The sequence below is a fragment of the Cydia amplana genome, chromosome 11, assembly GCF_948474715.1.
Source record: "Cydia amplana chromosome 11, ilCydAmpl1.1, whole genome shotgun sequence".
Lineage (NCBI taxonomy): Eukaryota > Metazoa > Arthropoda > Insecta > Lepidoptera > Tortricidae > Cydia > Cydia amplana.
The window spans coordinates 16,231,872-16,252,780 of NC_086079.1; the positions used below are offsets into that span (position 1 = coordinate 16,231,872).

The following is a 20,909-nucleotide window of genomic DNA, read 5'->3' on the forward strand; positions in this document are numbered from 1 at the left end:
GTACTAAATCAGTGTCAGTGTCAGTGTTTAAATCAGTGTGATTTCTGTACTTACTTAAATATTGTCATTCAACAGCGGTAGCACGGTCGCATTTTTATCGCCTGTCACCATGCCTGTCACGTTCTAACAAGTATGTAAGTGCAAATGTGACAGGCATAGTAACAAGCGATAAAAATGCAACCATGCTGCCACCGCAGATATCGTGCAGTTAACTCGTACTTGTTCGTACATGTATTTGCGCGAGCGAGACGCACGATAACTGACATCATTCATATATCATTCTGGTGTCAGTGTATATTCGATTGGCCTGTTTGTCAAACACTTATGTACAAAAACTTTTGAGATATTAAATTAAAGAGAGTTCCAATAACGCTTACATCTTACTTCATCAAAGTAGACATGCAACTTTCTGTTCTAAATTGAATCAATATTACAGAGTATTTAATATACCTTCATTTCGTGCTAAACTAAAAACTCATTCAATAAGTAAAAGTCTCGCTTATAAGTTTCGACTTTGAAGAGTTTGAAGGCTCTATTAGACATCCAATATTTAATTCGTTGGAGATAAGTTTATTATTAAACCTATCTTCAACGACTTCAACGTATAGTACCTAAAGATTTTTCGCACCTGCAAAAATTCTTAACCCCTCAACTGCCTTGTCCCGTATCCGTCCCAGACAATTTGGACTCTAATTAATAGTTGAAAGGGGATCTATATCTAAATCCCTAAAGTCTTTTCTCCTATCGATGCATTCCCTAATATTGTTTGTCATAATGATCAGTTGTCCTAACACTAAAAACCCTAATTTTGGTTATCCTAATATTGATTACTTATCCTACTGTTATTATGCATATTTTCTCTTTTGCGAGGGTCGCAGTTGAACCCTAACCTAACCCACTTTTGTGGCAACAAGTTCTAAAACCTAACCATTTTTCAGAACCTTACATTATGGAAAATAATCGTTATGACAATTTATTGATCGTTATGGCATGTGCCCATTAGGACAAACCAGTTAGGGCAAGTGACTTTAGGACAAACGTTGTTAGGGATTCAGAATGACACCCTGGTGGCTCAGATGGCCGAGCGCTGGAGTATCGATCAAGAGTCCGCGATTCATGTCACACGCAACAGTAATTTTTCCACTTTTAAATTTATTCTAAGCGTAATAGCATCGTTCGCAGACGTTTCCGCTTGTAAAAAATTAAAATTCAATAAAATAATTTGACTTTCTCCCCAGTTAAATTCTTAAAGTAAAATAAATGCGAAATTTAATTAAAAATTACATGTCAAGCACAATCGCACCATATCAGTTCTGAATATCTTAATGGCGTGCGCATTCAAACCTTGTTTGCTCGGTCCGTACGACAGCACGCTTATTATGAATGGCTGCAACCCGACCAAATCTAGTACACCAAACCCTAACTCTACTGCTAAAGGTATCGACGGAGATTCGCTTTGGTCGGGTTGCCGTGTCGTGCTATGAACGGTACATTATTGAAGGCAATCACGGAGCTTTCCACGCACAATAGGACGTAAGTGTATAAAGATTGGTAGTAAAATCATCGTTTTGGGTTTGAAAGTGCAACAGACGGCCAGGTGGATGTTTACCTCGATTTGCTGATCAATTATTGCCAGCGGATCTAGCACGGACATCTGCTTTGGCGCTAACTTTTATAATTGGAGTCGTTAGACATTGATGGCATGATAGTACTGAAGACGTGTATACATAGCTTGAACATTCGTACTTAATATCTCAACATGATTTGATATTGATGACTTTACTCGTACGGCCTGATTCGAACAATGCTTGTAAGAAGTCACAGATACAATACGATACTGATCTGTAAATGTCAAAAGTGACGTTTTTTGGTTGAAGAAATGCCACTTATGACGCTGACATATCGGTATACAAACAAATCTATTCTATTTTTTCTATTGTATGGCTATAACTTCAAATCCATATTCATTCTCATGAATGTAAACGAAATTAGGTACGTAAAGTGTAACAAAGAAGATAACATTCCTAAAACCCGTATCGCACCATCAATACCCTCAATTTTTCCAAAATTAAACCCCAGCGAATACACAAAACGGAAAGCTAATTAAGATTGTGGCCCGACAATAATTTCCCTTTTCACATACTTATTACAGCTGATGATAATCTCATGCCATTGTCCGAGTATAACATATAATGGACAATGATGAATGGACCCGAATGCGCCTCCTGATTAAACGACCTCTTTGTTGGTGGTACGGATTCTTTATACTTCATTAGGTGCCTTAGGGCTTGTTATACCAATGTTATGCCTTCATTATACCAACTTATATCCCGGCCTAATATACAAGAAACAACGGGTTGCACTCCGGGAGTGCCGACAGAAGTGAAAACTCAATGACTAGTCCAAAATGTCTGCAGAACTATGTATTTGAACCATCCTCCTTTCTATTGAAAAACTTTAGTTCCGAAATTGCTGGTCAGTGAGCTTGTTTAAAATTCGAAATTCAAATTTGTAGCGTTAATTGTTTAAAATTTGAATAGAAATTGTAAAGTTACCTTGCAGACCTCGCATCTAAATATATTTGGTCATGATATTTTGAGTTTTATTCACCAGTACTACAGTTCACTTTTATTAGCGATTTCATCAAGATGTAGCTTTATTGAATTATGTCATTGAGTTTTTCTTTATTGATTTAAATGCCATCTAAATGAGTAGCCATCTAAACCTTACGGTCACATGATCGCCTTACGCTGTCTCGAGTTTATCATTTTTTCCCCACCTCAAAAAGTGCCCAGCGCTGCTAAAGAAGTTTTCACTTCAAAAACACCACTGAAATTTGTAACTAATATTTAATTAAAATATTGGAAACCCCGGCTCGTACCATCGCCCACACTGTTTACTGTCCATCGGTAGACCTTATACCTTTTATAATAAATAAGGTCCACCAATGTAGAGTTAAGAGTGTCGCTGTTTGTACCTGTGTTTTGCTTAACTCATGTACGATATATCATTTGATATTTACCAATCGAATTTCAGTGAAAGAATATATTTAGAAGGTCAGATGGCAAGCGCTTTCGATAAAACTAGCGCCTACGTCAATTCTTTCTATGCAAAATCCTAATTACTACCCATACTTCTAATTACCAGTACTTCAATGTAATTTAAACCACTTATAATTTGAATAATGTATCAAGCATTCCTTTGTTTCGTTCAATTTCAAACAAATTAAATTCAACTACTTATCATAGTCTTCGTATATCATAAAAGATACGTTTTCTCTTCAGAAATGGGACCAACAAAATCTGGGAACAGCAACATAAAAACTGTATTCAAGTTTTCTAAATACACTATCAATTTTCTCAGAATTTCACGTACCAACACGCAAAAAAAGCGCCTACGATTCAACGTAAAAAGAGCTCACAAAACGCAAAAACACGAGGCCCATATCACATTTAAGTTGACAAAAATATAGTTACTATTTTCAAGCGTGGCCACAAAAATTACGATCAAAACGAGGGACTGAAGAACATACTGAACACATGTGTCACAAGATGGTCGATGGGAAGGTTTCAAGTCTGGGTGTATTGAGGTATTTAAACCATTAACTTAATAAGGACGTGGGGTATTACGCTGTGCGGCAAATAGACCTTTATATGCCTATATTTAGTGTTCAAACAAACCTATTTTAGTAACATTAAGTATGATCTATATTTCTTTTAAATTTCAATTTCGCATTCCCGCTGCGGGGCGGGTTAGCCATGCGTAGGATGTAAATATTGTAAATCAACCCTAGGTCTTGAAAGCTACAAAAGGATTATTTGGACTAAATTACAACAAACATTAAAAGGAAAAACATCCTTCGAAGTTGCAGTCACACAATAAGAAGCCACGCAACTTGAATAAAAAAACCACTATTTTAACTTCCCCGATTTCACTACACATACTACTTTATGTCATTCAAAGCTAAAAAAAACTCCGGCAGTGGTATGATTTCCCTGACGTTTTTTTTTGCGACAAGAAGGAATGGAAAACGATTTTATATAACCCGTTAACCGCCAAAGACGTCAGCAGATGACGCGACTTTATTACAATAATTAAAAGAAACGGAGCGCATGTCCACCCAATGATGAAAGCGTCCATAGGCTATACTGTTCGTTTCATGCGAGCCGTATGCACTTTGGCTACCCGACGTAGCATAAAAATACCTAGTTTCATGTTTTCAAATTGGATTTGGAAAGCAACTCGATTACAGCTTCGTAAGTCGATCCCAATTGCCACCACCTTTGTTTTCCAATGCTGCCACCTTTTATATAAAAACAAAATGAAATATCCCCGAAATAACGTCCCTACGCCCCAGAAGAGTATTATCTAAGAGCAAATATTTACGGTGCTATATAAAACCCGCCCCTCTTTTGACAGGTAATGGTATACGCGAAATGGTTATAATTTATTTGGAGAGAGCCGATAACATTAATGCGCAAACATTGATAAATTTAATTTTAGATTTATATACGTTTTGGAGCGTGTCGGCCGCATTATGCCGTTTGAAACGTTCACTGGAAAATTATATCCGAATGTTGAGGAAAAATACAAAGGGATATTAGCACGTTTGGCGCAATGATGTTTAGTACAGATGGAAATAAACAACGCATGTCATTAACTATAGTTCCAAGGTACCTAATAAAACAATTATTAAACGAAAATAATATCTCTTTTGCACTATATTAATATGTGTGTGTGTTAATTAGCACACTATTTCCTGTGTGTGTATTGTGTAACACATCTTACCGCTACAGCACCCCTAGCACATGATTGGCGCGACAGTATGTCGAGGCGAGATAGACTACCCGTCTTTTTCTAACTGTGTTAATAAAAGAGGGACGTGAAGTCTATTTCGCCGCGAGATACTGTCGAGCCAATCATGTGCTAGCCCGGCTGGCGCGACTCCAAGTCTTGCTAGAAATTGTGCGACTTTTGACAAGATATCTAACTGTACCTATTCGTAATTCTAGACAAATGTAAAGTGCACAGGACACTCACTAACTAGCTAAAAATAACCAAATTCTCTCTTTGATAAAAAGATCTTCAGCATTGGAAAGTGGCTGCACTTCAGAATATATCATTTGCATCAGTAGGTACTAATGTTTATCGTTAATACGAATGAAACTAGCAGCATGTTGTATGCATTATGTTAAGTGTTGATATAATGATATAACAAAAACGACGCTGTTAGAAAGCTTCCATCGCAAATTGACTTGGTTTACAAAATGCAGTTCCTTAAACTCGAAAAGTAATAGAGCAATCCGTTCCAACACTGGGTTCACTCGTCCTTAACTCAATGCCATAAGATATCAAATCACAAGTGATCTTACAAGATATGACTCGTTCTTCAATTGGTAAAGAAGGTTGCAGGCGATGAATAACTTTAATTTGATCAAACTTGGAGCTATTAGTGCTGCGATTGGTTTGCATGCTCATCTAGCCACTTCCTAGCGGACGGTTTGCAGTTTTATACTTTAGGTCTTAATTGGAGTAACGATATAATTTGTGAAACTAAAACTTTTAAAAAATGGGCGCGGCTATAGATAAGCTCGAGAGAGATAAACTAGGGCTACCTAGGTACGTACCTTTATTCAGAGCCCAGTGTGTCCCACTGCTGTACAGAGTGGGCTCTGAATAAAGCAATTTTCAATAGGTGTCTCTTATATCTAAGATCGAAAATAAATATTTACTTGAACGACTATAATTACTTAAGATTCAACATGCAAATCAAGATTTCGTTATTTGATAACGAAATCTCATCAAAATGTAACCACGTAAAATTTATCCCGAACAGTCAACTAATAGACTACATAAAACAAATAAATATTATCAATATTTTATCTATGGTAATATTTGAAGACAGTACAATTATATGCTTTTTGTTTGATATAAAACTAGATCACAACTTATCATAATGTGCAATTAATATGCTAATGATAAATATGAAATATACCTAGGTTTGATACATAATTATACCAATATTGCGTGTCTTGCCAACAAGCTCTATAAAGCAAAAAAGGTTTTCAACAACTGAATTAAGTAATAACCTCTAGCCGCCCATACGTCAAACCTTGCCAAGCAAAATGATATTTTATTTTGTCAACACAAAGTTCAAATTAGAATGGAACAGGAGACCTTTTATAGGTCTCTGGGCGGCTACAGGATAAGACTCGCAAGTTTGAACGGCTATTCCTATTTTCTTCTATACAGTTCATACTACACTTGAGCCACCGATATATCGTTCCTCAAATCGCACGCACTCCCTCCCTGGTTCCGAGGTCCATCTCTTAATTGACGATTCAACCGAAGCCCAACTTCGCCGACATGGAAATTGCTTCTTAAAAACAAAAGACCAACTAGCGACTCGAAGCTACAATCATAAGACTCAATTAAGACTAGTTAAGATAGTTGGAGTATTTGATTTCATTAAATAATTTCGATTTAATTGTTCTGAGAAAACGTATACGATTGCATAGTTTGATAGACTTTACAAGACTTTTTAACTGCCCTCATCGAGCAAACATACCGATGTAGATTGTTATAATTAAGTACCATATTGAAATCCTCATTTTTTTCCCACATAACAAACTATTTATAATATCTCTACAAATATCTTTATTATTCATCGATGCTATACATCGATACATTTATAAATTATAAAGTATGTGAGCGTAAAAATAAAAATATTGACAAAATGTAAGCCCTAATCTAAATATTAATTTAATTCTATTACTTATTATTTACAAACTGAAATAGATGTCAGTTACGAAAGAAAATGTTAGTAAGGCCTTCAGTGCCCTAAGCTGGAATCGAACTAGCGTCTGCAGCATTCATAGAATTTCACTATTTCTATTCTTCATGAAGTTGTAAATATAATGCCTCTTTCCCACCAGTACGGATATGATGGTCGTTCTTGTCTACGTGACAGCGTGATAAAACGGTGTCCGTCACTTTCTTTCCCACGGTGTTAAACAGTGACAGTTATTTTATCACGTGGATAAAGATGGATAAAGCTATCCATAATAGGCTGGCTGCTCATCGTAGGTACATATTAGGATAAAGAAAACTCCATTAAGAGTCTCAGATTAACCGATATTAGCCAATATCAGGTTTCGTAAACAATTTGTACGAGAGTGCCGCGTCACCGTGAGTGCTGCGATCGCTGTCAGGTAAAAAAAGCACCGGTAGCTTGTAATCTGATAAGTCAAGTTAGTATTAGGTATAAATGCTAGCATTTTAATTAGGCCTGGGGCCCGTTTCTCAAAAGCTTGTAACTTGTAATACAAGCGGATGTCACTTTTTGACAGCTTTTGTTAGAGAGGGACTTCCACTTGTATTACAAGTTACAAGCTTTTGAGAAACGGGCCCCTGTTCTACACTTACGCACATATTGCAATGTACGTGTTAGGATAACGAAGACTCCAGGCTAAGGGTATCAGATTAAGGAATATCAGGTATCGTAAAAAAATTGTCCAAAAGTGCCGTATCATCATGACACGCCTGCTGTGTTCGCGGTCAGGTAAAAAAAACTGTACCAATGACTGGCACTAGTGGAAGTCAAGTTAATCCCTATAATGTATGTACAGTTAATTTTTTGTATTGACATTTGTTATTCGGTCACGCAAAAACGCTCAAAAAATATGGGTGAAATTTTGTATAGTTACAGATAGCTACAAAAGCAAACAGCACATGAAATTATGAGGAAACATATCGTCCAAACCGCCTCACAAGCCAATTCGAACGTACACTGACATCATAATGTTTGAATCATGTTATTTAGTTATCGTGCATTTCGCTCGTAAGTACTTGTCCGTACATGTACCTATTGGCGCGGATGAGACGCACAATCAAATCGATTCAAATATCTTTCTTAAGTCAATGTACGCTTGAATTGGACTGTAAAGTAATTATTACATTTATTTTTAAACCAGGTTAAGTCCCGCAATTTAGTTTAATAATTCAATTTGTTACAAAAGGTAATTGTATCCAATCTATCTATTAAACGTACTATATAATTTTAAAACCATTACAATTTAAAAACACAAAGTTCATGTCAGGTCACAGAAATAATGATCAGTTATTTATGAAGTGATTCGTTAAAAAACAATATCCGGTGCGGTCGAAACCACTCCGTCACGGCGACTGGCAAATTTAACGATTACCACGAATCGTTACTTATCCGTTCCCTTTAATCGTCGACCTTTGTTTGATTAATTGTTGTTTATGTGTCTGTTACATAATGAAAGGCGCAAACTACGAATATAGGTATCACACGAGCAGTTTGTACAGTACAGTTACATACGCATCCTGCATCAATATCTAATCAAAAACAGCGTTGTAAAATCTGAATCGCTTCAACGTGTCTAAATGTAGGTAATTATGAAATACTTTACACGTGCAAATGATGTGAAATATTGGGATGTCAAATTAAGTAATAGAATATGGCCAGCCTGTGTTTCAAATGGATATAATTAACCTAACTATTGACGATAGTGCTTATTTTAATTGGGAATCGTACTTGAAATATTAATTTTGTAATTATTTTAGATATTTTGATGACTATAATTATGAACTTACTCATGAATAGAGTTAATGATTTTCAATTATTGCACATTCTTAAAACAATGTTATAACCTCCTGAGTCCCTGAGGCCTTTATAAAGTCTTTAATCCAAATCGATTTTTTTGGATTAAAATAAAATAGGTACAAGGTTCCAAATTCAAAACTGCAAAAATGACAAGCGGGACTCAGGAGAATAATAGTTATATGATTTACAAGGGGGCAAAGTTGTTGTTTAACCGTAATACTATAATGATGCTAAAAGTTATTATGACTCCCCCTGTTCAAAGGCAACTTCTAGTTTTAAAGTATTTTTCATTTCTATACTGCTACCATAAATAAGCAATAAGCAAACCTTGCAAGCAAAGCCATCTAAATCGCAAAACTATATTTTTAGTAAAAATCTCGAAACTTCGGCATGTCGTTAAAGTGGATACAAAAAATAGACATTCAAAATAACGAGCGGGATCCTGTAAGCCAAAGAATTTCTAGAAATCATTTCGATGCACGATCAGTAAATATCAATCTGTGACAAAAAAAAACTCGTGTGTCTCAGTATAATTTATTATTTATTTTTATAAACGAAAATCCTGAAGCATGCAAATAAAACTGTAAATCGCATTTTTATAAAAGGAAAAATGGAAAATTCACCGCTTCGTCAAAAATACCTACTAATATTATTGGCCCGGTAGGGTATCGATCCATGGTGAGGCCCTACCGCGAAAAACGAAAATCAAAATTTCTTTATCACTGGAATATGCAAAATTTATAGGGAAGCAGATAACGAAATTATATTTTTCGTTTTTAGGGCATCTGATCGCCAGTCATCTCAAGTGCTCTACATAAAGTGGGGAATCAATCTGTGGGGCTTTTGAAAGAACATTTGGTAGTTCCGCCGAGATTGGTCTGTCACAACTGACGGACGCTCGCTTCTATTTCGTACTGGCGGATGCAACACGATATATCTGTCACTTTTCTAATGAATTTCAGATGTACGGAATGATAGTTATTTGTTTTACAAAGGGACAAAATTGTTGTTTAACCCCTCGTGCGTAACGATTGTAAGGCGGCGGCAAAGTTTGTGAGAATCTTAAGGAAATTACAATACCGGCCAAAATAAACCGAGAAGGACAGTTCCCGATAAAGAGTTACAAGAAGAGTCGACCCTAAATAATGATAAATTAAGAATAAAAATACATTTTATTTATAATAACTAAGAAAACATACACAAAAGGTGTCCGGTGAGCCCCAAACTAGGCTGAGCTTGAGCTTACAAAAATAGAGTAACAGCATGGATAAACTAAATTATTTGATGTTTCTTTCATTTAAAAGCATAACAATGTTTTTATACTTTTCAGTATAACATGTTATTCGGTTAAATTTCCTCTACAATGCTAAAGTTAAGTCGATCAAGTTTAAAAACTAGAGCATGTTGGAAAGGCATTTGACCAAATTAAACGTTCCGTGCCGCTCAGGGCAGCTTACTTGGAACCAATAAATTACCTGCATTACTTTGAAATGCATTAAAATACTACAAAAAAACGAGTTTCTCTTGATGACGTCAAACACGATAAGGTGCAATTTGCGACGTTGTTTCTGGGCTTTTTATTTAATAATCTTCGTTGTTTGTCTTGTTGTTGATTAGAATACATTAATTCGCGGTTATGATTATTCATTACAACGAAGGTTGTCAACACACGTTACTGTAAATCGTTTTAAAGTTTTCTTTATGTTAATTCATTTTACGCAAGAGCGGTTGCCGCATTTTTTTTAGGTTTGTGATGTGTATAGCTGAAAATCTGATTAAATTATTTATAATTAACAAATTAAATCAATTTGAGAAAGGTATTGTACTTACGGGTGTGGTGTTGGAGCCCTTGCTGCGACAGGGTTCCAAGATCTGTAAAGAAACAAAAAACATCATAATTATTGTTCAATACAATAAAACTAAGAGACTTTTCACGTAAACACCTACAGAAATGACCTCTAATTGACTTCATTGAGATAACAATATTAACAATGGAAATGATTAAGATAGTAAAATAAAAATTCTGTACAAATAATTGTCAATACCAACAAATCCTGCAACTTCGGTCCTGCAAATCGGTTAAATGCGTTTTTTTAATAAGTAAATTTAAACTGATTTACAAAAATATAGGTCAGGCCATGTAACACGAGCAAAAATGTGTCAGGTACTTAGAGCAATCATTAATTTCAAGTACTTTGAATCTGAAAAAATATTTAGCTTAATTTCCAAATATGGTCGACGTATATAGGCTGCGTTTAACAGCACAAGATAAATATCTAGAACCGAGAAATACTAAAAACTTAATATCTAATACCTTTAAACGAGCAATTCTTGTTTATTTATATATTTATTTATTTATTTATATATATATATTTCGGGGGTCTCGGAAACGGATCTAACGATTTCGATGAAATTTGCTATATGGGGGTTTTCGGGGTCGAAAAATCGATCTAGCTAGGTCTTATCTCTGAGAAAACGCGCATTTTTGAGTTTTTATATGTTTTCCGTGCGAAGCTCGGTCACCCAGATATTGGAAACTAAAATCAGCAAGTCATTTTCAAGTTCACCCAGGCGGCGTAAGTGCAAATCATCAATATCGCTAATATTACTTGAAGGGTTCCTACATCCCTTGAATTATCTCCTCTGACGGAGCGTTTTACCAACATGGCTGGCGTTTTTAATACATACGTTACATCCGTTTCCGTTAACATTAATCTCATAAGGCCAATTCGAATATTTTGAATCAGAATCAGAAGCAAGTATTTTATTCGTGATAAACTTAAAACTAAAATTAGATACAAAAGTATAACCATAGAGAAATATAGTAAGACAAGAGTGCTCACTCCATACATCAGTTAGTTAGACTATTAATTTCAGTGTCTACATCTAGCATCGAGTAGCGGAACTATCAGTAATGCTACATCTATTGTCAAGTAGCAGTACTGATAGCTCCGCTACTCGGTGCTAGATGCTAATAGTCTTTTTGCTACTAAAACTGATATATGGAGTGAGCAATCTACGTATTTTTTTCTCTATGGTATAAGTAAAAACTACAACTATGCATAAAATAGGTGAGTTAAAGTTTAACACGAAATGGTCTCGCCTCAGCATAATACTGAGATATAATTATACTAGTAGACATCCGCGATTACGCCAGTGACGAAACCGTTCAATATTTTCAACCTAATTTTCACCTAAGTATTTAGGTACTCAGGGTTATATTTCAAGAAATTCTTTCTTGGTGGAGTTCTACAACATTTGGAAGAATATACGAGTATGTTCGAGATTTTAAGGACCAATTTTTAACGTTTTAGGATATGTTTTCTATGTCGGTATCTAAATAACGAAACTGTTGTATAAATATAGATTTATAAGGAAAAGTCAGGAATTATACCACAGCTCCAATTTTTTTTTAGAGCTCACATCAAAGTAAATCACATTTATATGGCATAAGTCACATTCATGTCCTTGAATTAAAAAAACCGGACAAGTGCGAGTCGGATTCGCCCACCGAGGGTTTCATACTTTTTAGTATTTATTGTTATAAGTAGCGGCAACAGAAATGCATCATCTGTGAAACTTTCAACTGTCTAGCTATCACGGTTCATGAGATATATCCTGGTGACAGATAGACGGACAGTGGAGTCTTAGTAATAGGGTCCCGTTTTTACCCTTTGGGTACGGAACCCTAAAAATTAGACAAGAGCCAACCTTTTGTCTCAAAACCTTTGATATCTGCTATGAATCTAGGAAAGATAGCCTGGGCCTGCTGGAAAAATATCTTTACGGCGGGAGTATAATGAACAAACCATTGCGAGACGTATTTCTGTTTTAGCCTGTGATTGTCACGTTTACCAAGTTTCAGTAGTTTGTTACCCGCTTCTAGAATACTTGAATAGGAAACTCATCCAACATCTCCGCCTTGTTTCCGATTTTGCCAACTTTCACATCATAGAAGCGAATCCGTTGCAAATTTAAACAAAAAAATAATCCATTATATCACGATTGTATAAAATACTAGTACCTACTCGCACCTTCTATCCTTCTAATATTTTAAATGCGAAAGTAAACTATGTCTGTCTGTTATCTCTCTTCACGCTTAAATCACTGAAGCAATTTAGAGGAAATTTACGTAGGTAGGTACTGAGATACTTTGAAATCTGGAGAAGGACATAGAATAGTTTTTATCAATCATCATCATCATTCCACGCAGACGAAGTCGCAGGCAGAAGCAAGTAGTGTATATAGGCGGTTAGCTCAAAGTTACATGCTCCATCTACAGTGTAAAGTGATCAGTGCATTGTATTAAGCATGTTTGCCAGCTTGGCTGAACAGAATCCTGAGGGACAGGACAATGTCAACCAATCGCACTATATAACCTCACATATGCAGTGCACATATTTGAAACAGTGTATTTGACCGAGCGAAGCGGTCCGGAAATACCTTAGCTCCTTCCAGTTTAGGCTAAGGAGGCTAAACTGTTTATAAGCAGCTGTGCGAGGCAGGAAGTTTCTGGACACACACATTTAAAAACTGCCATCCATCTAAGGGCCCGATTCGGATTTTGAAATAGACATCTGTTAGACATCTTATAGACATCGCCAAGATACGATAACGATATGTTTAAGATCTAGCCTGTCAAATTTGACATTTGCGCGATTCTGGAGATAATCTTGAACGATTTCCACAATATATGGCTTAGAGATCCAATTCACATCTAATAGATATCTAACTCTATCTAACGTAAAAGTGACATTGGTTGCTCGAATTGCGCTGCAAAAGAGAACTAGTTGAAATCTAAACTATAACGTATCTAGAATGGATCTAGTACGTGTCGTCTCTTGTCACGTGACGTGATCTTGAAGTTCGAATACGGCAGTGTGTATTGTGGAAATAATGTCGCGTAGAGCAATGGCGGAAAAAGCGGCAGGGATTAATCCGATTCATCGGAGCACTCTCCCTTATACATGCGATAGAAAATGCAAGCGAGGCTACACCTCTACGCAGCCTAGTGCACCTAAAATTGCTGTGATGCCATCGCCCTGCGCCAACCTTCGTGATTGCTGTTTTTAATTAAGATCTTAATGTTTCTTGTACATATTTTTATCTAATCTATATCTCACATTTTAGTCGCGCGGGACATGCGTAGCGGGTTCGCGGTGCCTCCAATTCTAGCCCTGAAGAGCATTGCAATTTCCACGCGAATCGATTGCAAGCCCGCTAATATATTTAATAGATGGAACTGCTCCTACTCAAGATCTGAAGCTGCTGTTTAAAACATTGTAGGAACAGTACGATTCTTTAATGAATTTTATTCCTTGGAAGGGATACTTCATAAATAGTTCACTCAGGGGGCATTCCATGAGCCCGTACAAGGGCATTTCATTTCGTATATTACCTGCATTTTATCAACTGAAATAACTTGTTCCCAGCATTTCTAGTGACAATATATAGCAGGTCTGAACAGATTTTTTTCATTTCCTCATTTAATTTTTCTCTTTTATAAAGCGTTTGTTTCTTCACCAATGCTATCTTTGCCCTAAGGCGGAAGGAATAATCTAGTATTATTATATAATTGATGGTCTATTGATTAGCATACTGTTTGTCAGCGGTTCACTGTGCCGATAGTGTCTGTCTGCAACCGTTTAGGGTGGCGGTGGAGGCATTAATACATAATGCGTTGTAATGGCGGCGGCAGATATTCAGAACCGCCTAGCTTATTGCTACTATTACACTTTTTATGACGTACTCTTGCGAAATTATGGAGAAAAAAAAATAATTTCCTCCATCCTCGTTTTCTCGGTAGCATAAGTGTAGGAACTCGAGTCTTTTGAGTTTTAATTTAAAGAATTTACTTAAAACTGAAACGAATCTTAAAGCAGAGGACACAATAAGGATGAGTCTTAACGAACACTGTAACATTCTTTAGGCGATCAGAGGGCCTACCGCGAATACCGAAGTTCGCAAATTACGTGCATATTTCTCTTTTACCAGAGAAAGATACCCGCAATTTGCGAACTTCGTTGTTCGCAGTAGGCCCTCAGGCAGGCTCCGATTGGCAATCTAGTCTTGAGAATTGGCGCAGGCAATAGTTTTTATAAAGCGCATGTGACACCTCTGGACTTGCAGGCGTTCATAGGCTACGGTCACAATTTGCCACCGACGTAGTAGTTAAAATATTAACAATAACAGCACTCATGATTTTGTGCCAGCGCTCCGCCATCTTGAATAGAGCCAAGTAGTTATAATGCAACAGAAATCGACGCTCAATTTTCGCTTGCATGAAACTATTCGTTTAATATTTATGAACATCTGCCTAGCTCTGTAAATACCAGAAGTTACTAGCTTTATTTTCGGGATGTAATCCCAGTTTAATTCTGGATTCTGCATAATGTTAAATAAAAAATGTGAGTATTTTATCTAACTAGTGTTGACTGTTATTTGTAACTAAAACATATCAACCTTCATGGAATTAATATTTACATTTCCAATACATATTTTTTGATAATCTGACCGGATGTTAAACAAAAATAAAATGCAAATAAACTTTGTTTGTTGCACAGAGAGATTAAGTAGTGTAAGTCTAATTTCGACACAGCCCTAAAAAGCAGTTTAATAAGATGATGATGATGGTATCCTGTTGTCCCTCATTAGAGGCATAGGGGGCTCTCAAAAGGGACCATTATTCACGGTCCAGCGCGACCTCCACCAACTTCCTCCTCCAACCAGCCAAAATGCCAGCTGATACAGCCTTCTTTTCAACTGTGCGCGTCCAGGTGATACTTGGCCACTGACCATCCAGCCTCTAGACATAGCATAGTCGCGCTACCCCCTCTGCCACACATACGGTAGCGTTACTCCATCTTCGAGTCACGCCTACACCGCTTACTTCAGTCGGCGGACCGGGCTCGGTCTAGAAACTTCGGTAGCTCGAAGAAGTTTTTGCTATCAAAAATGCATTATTGTTGTGTCAAATTGTGTGGCAAGAACCAAGAACACTAAAAACTCTGGTGTACAAAAAAATGGCATTTCATTTCACAGGTAAGCCGATTTTTTAGAGATTTGGATAAAAAAATATTTTAATTTAAGCGTCTCATCAAATTTGACAGCGCTTGAAACTCGATGACGTCTTTTAAGAAAGTCTCTTTCTATCGCGCTGCATCCGTATATATCCTTTCTTGTCTTTTATTACGTGACATTCCTAAGCCCAAACTAGTGATGTCCATATCCATAGAATGTGATTGTTTACTATTGATAAGGTAATTCAATTCAAATCGCATAGGTATTTGCGAAAAATTCACTATAAAACAAATAAATAATATGAGAATTACACTTACGGTCAGGTACCAATTTTCCCTTGAACATAACGGATATTGTCAATTCAGCACTACATAGGTACTCGTATTACTTTTAGCGATTATAAAAACATTGCAAAAATTAATCACAAGACCAATTTTATACAAAAACACACGGTTGCAATTTAAAATGCATTATTTTGATTCCATTTTTGTTGAGAATAGTGGGCGCCGGTTTAACTTTTTAATTTTTGCTTTTTTTCTGTGTACGACTGCCAACATGGCAATGATACTTGAACATTCGGCCAAATAATTTAAACCTCATTTAGTTAGATTGTGTTAAATAACATTTCATTTACATAATAACTAATCCATACATTTACTATGGAGAAAACGTGAAGAAAACTTATCCATACATTTACTATGGAGAAAACGTGAAATTTAATTCACAGTTTTCTATCTGGCCAATCAGTCCTGTCCTGTTACATTTAAGAACCATAATACTGTATGAAGACATTGCTGTACGAATGATGGGCGAGGTAGAAAATTGTGAATAAAATTTCACATTTTCTCCATAGTAAATGTATGGAAAAAGTTTTTATTAATTTGTGGCTTTTAGTACATTACCGTAAGTCGACCCCTAGGAAACTATTGATACTGTATAGGAATGGAATCGATTGGCATACAAAAGTAGCATGTGAAAAATAAAAGTTTTCATTTTCATTCAAATATTATGGGAAAAGTTTTCCTCGATTTGTGGCTTTTCTAGCCGGAATTTTTTTTTGCTTCCATACAAGCTTTTGATCCTCAATCGGAATGGGATCTAATTTGAAATCGAGGGAAGGTCTCTTAAGACCGTTTTCTCGTAGCAGTACGGGATCTGGTAGCTCACTGAGCCAAAAAGAAAATCCACCCTGTATATAAAGCCGCAACCCGACTGATTAATTGACATAATTGCTCTCCCAGAAGGGGTTCCTGGGGTATTTGACTTTGATACGGTCGTATAGAGGGGGTGGTTTGGTGACTTCCAGAAAAATCCGACTTTTGGTCTACCGGATTTTTATTTTTTTTTTACTTTATTAGGTACACTAAACAGACATCGTATAATATCATGGGTAATACAATTGTACATTATGGCTTAAATCTAGCACGAGATCCAAAACAAGTGTACACAGCATGTTTTACAATTTAGCGGAAATATTACAAACTAATTAACACTAATTAACACCATATTATAGCTACAGTGAAAAATATCAGAGAAGAAAAAACTATCTAAATTATCCGACTTTTGGTCACTAAACGGTGACAGATACGTGGGAGATGCTCGACCAAATGTCATAGAGGGACGCTGACAGTTTCTGAAGCCGCCATTATTTTTTCAAAATGGCGGATTCAAAATGGCGATCATTTTTCAAAATGCTCCCAGCGCGCTAAAATTTTGGTCACGAAAACTCGGGGTCACCTAGCTGTATTCCTATGGATTTTTTTTAATAAAACCAATATGGCGGTAAAAATGGCCACTTATTTTTTATGAAAAGCTTCAAAGGTGAGAGATAGGTGGGGGGTGCTCGACCAAATGCCATACAGGGCCCGAGACAACACAAATTGCATTTAAAAAGTTTCAAAATGTACTAACTAACATAAAAACACCTTGTAATACCATGGTTGCAATAAAGAATTATGATTATGAGTATGATTATGAAAATGGCCGTCTTTTTTTTTCAAGTTGGTCTGAGCGCGTTGAGATTTGGCATGCGGCGAGCTTGGGGGCCCAAGATTAGTATGTGAATTATTTTTTGAAAACACTCAAAATGGCGGCGGACACGGGCAAAGGAAAATTTCCAAGTAGGTTAAGCGAACCCGAAGGGCGAATATCAGGCTGGGAGGCCGAAGGCTGACCCGCCGAAGGCCCAAAGCCTTCACCCCGACTCCCAAGCGTGCAACCCTCAGTAATTTAAAGCGAGGCCGAAAGGCGAGCTGCGTGAAGAAGTGCTTCCAAGCAGGGATGTTGCGAATATCCGCATCCGCATCTCGTCTCGTCTCGCGCTTCTCTAAATCCCATAAGACGCCTTTTTTTACCAATAGTTTATTTTTAAATTAATTATATAAAGCAGATACACCTGCTAACGAAACCACAACGTTATGGGTTAATGTTTTCGAACGAACGAATCAACATAGCATTCAAAACATGCTTGCATATTATTACTGTTATTACATTATTGACCGTGATTGACAATGTTATTATTCAACGTGTCACATCACTAGCGCCCGGCAGATATTACTGTCTGACGCCCACGTGTGTTTGCACGGACCAATCACGGCACGGGACTCGCTCACCTCGTCCCCCGCACCCCTGTATTTTTGGCAGCATCGGTTTCATGAAAGAATTGGCCTAAGTTGAGTCTAGCGGCTGGATGGTCAGTGTACTTGGCCGACCTTTACCCCTTTTTCCATCAGGAATTTTCCAAGTCAGCCCTTGCTTGTATGGGCAAAGAAGTTTAATATACCACTGGTTATTTGATTTCCCAGTCATGTCATCTGTACATTCAAATAGGTTCCTTCTACGCTAAAATTGCATTGACTTGACGGTGACGATATTTGAGAGTAAAAGACTTGACGCAGAATTTGGCATGAAACATGTTGTCGGACTCTAACCCGAACTACCTAATTTTCGGGATAACTCCACAGCACCTTATGCAAATTTCAGCCGCTTCTGATTATTCTCAGTTTAACAGTTATTTATACTAAAGACGAGCCGGTAAGTTGCAGAGATCAACTGTAATTCCCAACGAACACAGGGCGTATCATCTTATTCGAACCAGTACAGAGGGGCTACCGCGAAAACCGAATTTCGCAAATTGCGGGCATTTTTCTATGTCACTCCAATTACGACTTTATTTGGGTAAAAGAGAAAGATATCGCAGTTTGCGAAATTCGGTTTTCGCGGTAGCCCCTCAGGGAGTGTTTTATAAATCTCTGCGAGGAGAATACACAGTCAGTTATCTAACTTATGTAGGTACCTATCCACTTTTCTACACAGAACCTACACAAGTTGGGAGACACTGTCCTAAATAATTGTACTATACGTGGCTCATACCTAATTACTTTCTTTGGGCCATGTTATTAAAAGGTAGCTTGTTTTACAAATAAAACATTTTTTAATAACATGGTTGAAGTCTGCCGGACTTCCCTTGCCTACTTTTAATTACGTGAAACCGTGCCGGAAAAAGACATTTTGTTGTCCTAGGATGTCAAGAGCATAGTTCTATATGGGGTCATCCATTTGATCGATTCCTGAGATATTAAAACTATTTTAAACGGGTTACTCGTATTATCAAGTCGAATAAAAACGCTCGATGTGTTTCGTTCCGTGTTCGAGGATCTTCGAATTGGAGCACCGACTGCAACGCTTCTACTGATCGAGCGCGCGCCGTTTGCTGGTTCAGCTGGTTCGTGAGTGACCTGCTTAAAATCATTTTAATATGTGCGAGTCTCACGGGAGTTATATACTAGTTAGATTCCTCAGATCCTGGTGCATTAAGCAATTTTTCATCATCACTCAGTTGCAATTCTGTGCTGTAATTTAATTCACTTCCAGCAGCTCTGGAACTTGCGGCTGATACTATTGTTTCGCGAATCAAGTAATTAAAACACAGTAGCGGGTCTGTGTAAATGTTATTGTTTATGCAGCCGGGTCCATTTCCAGATGCGGCCGCGGATAGTCGGCTTCTCGGGCTGGCGCAGTTTTGCATAATATCGTCCGGGTGGCTTGGCCGGCTATTCATAATGATAAAGAGCCATATCAGGGTGGTCTAGAGATTTGGGGGAGACTAACTGCCGTATTCGAACTTCAAGACATTCACAAGAGACGACACGTACTAGATCCATTCTAGATGCGTTATAGTTTAGATTACAACTAGTTTTCTTTTGCAGCGCAATTCGGGCAACCAATGTCCCTTTTACGTTAGATAGAGTTAGATATCTATCAGATGTGAATTGGATCTCGAAGCCATATCTTGTGGAAATCGTTCAAGAGTATCTCCAGAATCGCGCAAATGTCAAATTTGACAGGTTAGATCTTAAACATATCGTTATCGTATCTTGGCGATGTCTACAATATATCTAACAGATGTCTATTTCAAAATCCGAAGCGGGCCCTAAATAGGTTTCAGGAACAGTCTTGAGACTTGGTCATCACTACATAGTAATAGAACAAAGTCGCTTCCCGCTGTCTGTCTGTTCCTATATGTATGCTCAGATCTTTAAAACTACGCAACGGATTTTGATGCGGCTAATAGATAGAGTGATTCAAGAGGAATGTTTATGTATAATTTATTAATCCGTGCGAAGCCGGGGCGGGTCGCTAGTCAATAATAAAACTACAAATAATTGGCAACAAATTTTAAATAGCATTTCAGTCATATTATATACTCATAAACGCTTAAACAACCTCGCTTCTTGTACTTCTACAAATATAGACACAGGGAAACATGTGTGAACTTTTATTTCAAGTGGAACAAAATAGAAGTAGAAGTATTTAAATACAGTCATTAAATAAAATGCTAAGTAACGAATCCTGGTTAGCCAATTGTTTCATAAAAATTCAAGTAGGTACATTTTAACTAAAGGAACAACAAGAATAAATCGTCAGAAAATGTATCGTAAAGATTCAAACAAACCCACTACCCACTAATCCTGTATTCCCGATCCAAATTGCCCCAACCGAATTCAAACCCACACCCTATAATCCCGGCAATCAAACTCTGCTCAATAATTACAGCGATACCGAGAGGAAATAAGTCAAAGTTGAATAGGTTCGTTATCCGAACGGCTCCCATAATAGATTCATTGGACTTAGATAACTTAGTTTGCCAATTATACGCTCACTTATAAAGCATAGCCTCTGGCTCGAACATGGATCCTTCTACGTATTAATTAGTTTAACATAATATATACAACATTGTCTTCGGTTACAGAGATAGTTA

General features: G+C 37.1%; 1 protein-coding gene across 5 annotated transcripts in view; it reads right to left on the bottom strand.

Moving 5' to 3' along the window:
- LOC134652059 (tyrosine-protein phosphatase Lar) overlaps positions 1-20,909 on the bottom strand; it is a 633,608-nt gene that overhangs the window by 430,887 nt on the left and 181,812 nt on the right. For all 5 annotated transcript variants that reach the window (XM_063507207.1, XM_063507209.1, XM_063507205.1 and 2 more), the window contains exon 4: positions 10,460-10,501. In XM_063507207.1, coding sequence (XP_063363277.1) covers positions 10,460-10,501 — 42 coding nt within the window. The remainder of the gene's footprint in view (positions 1-10,459; positions 10,502-20,909) is intronic.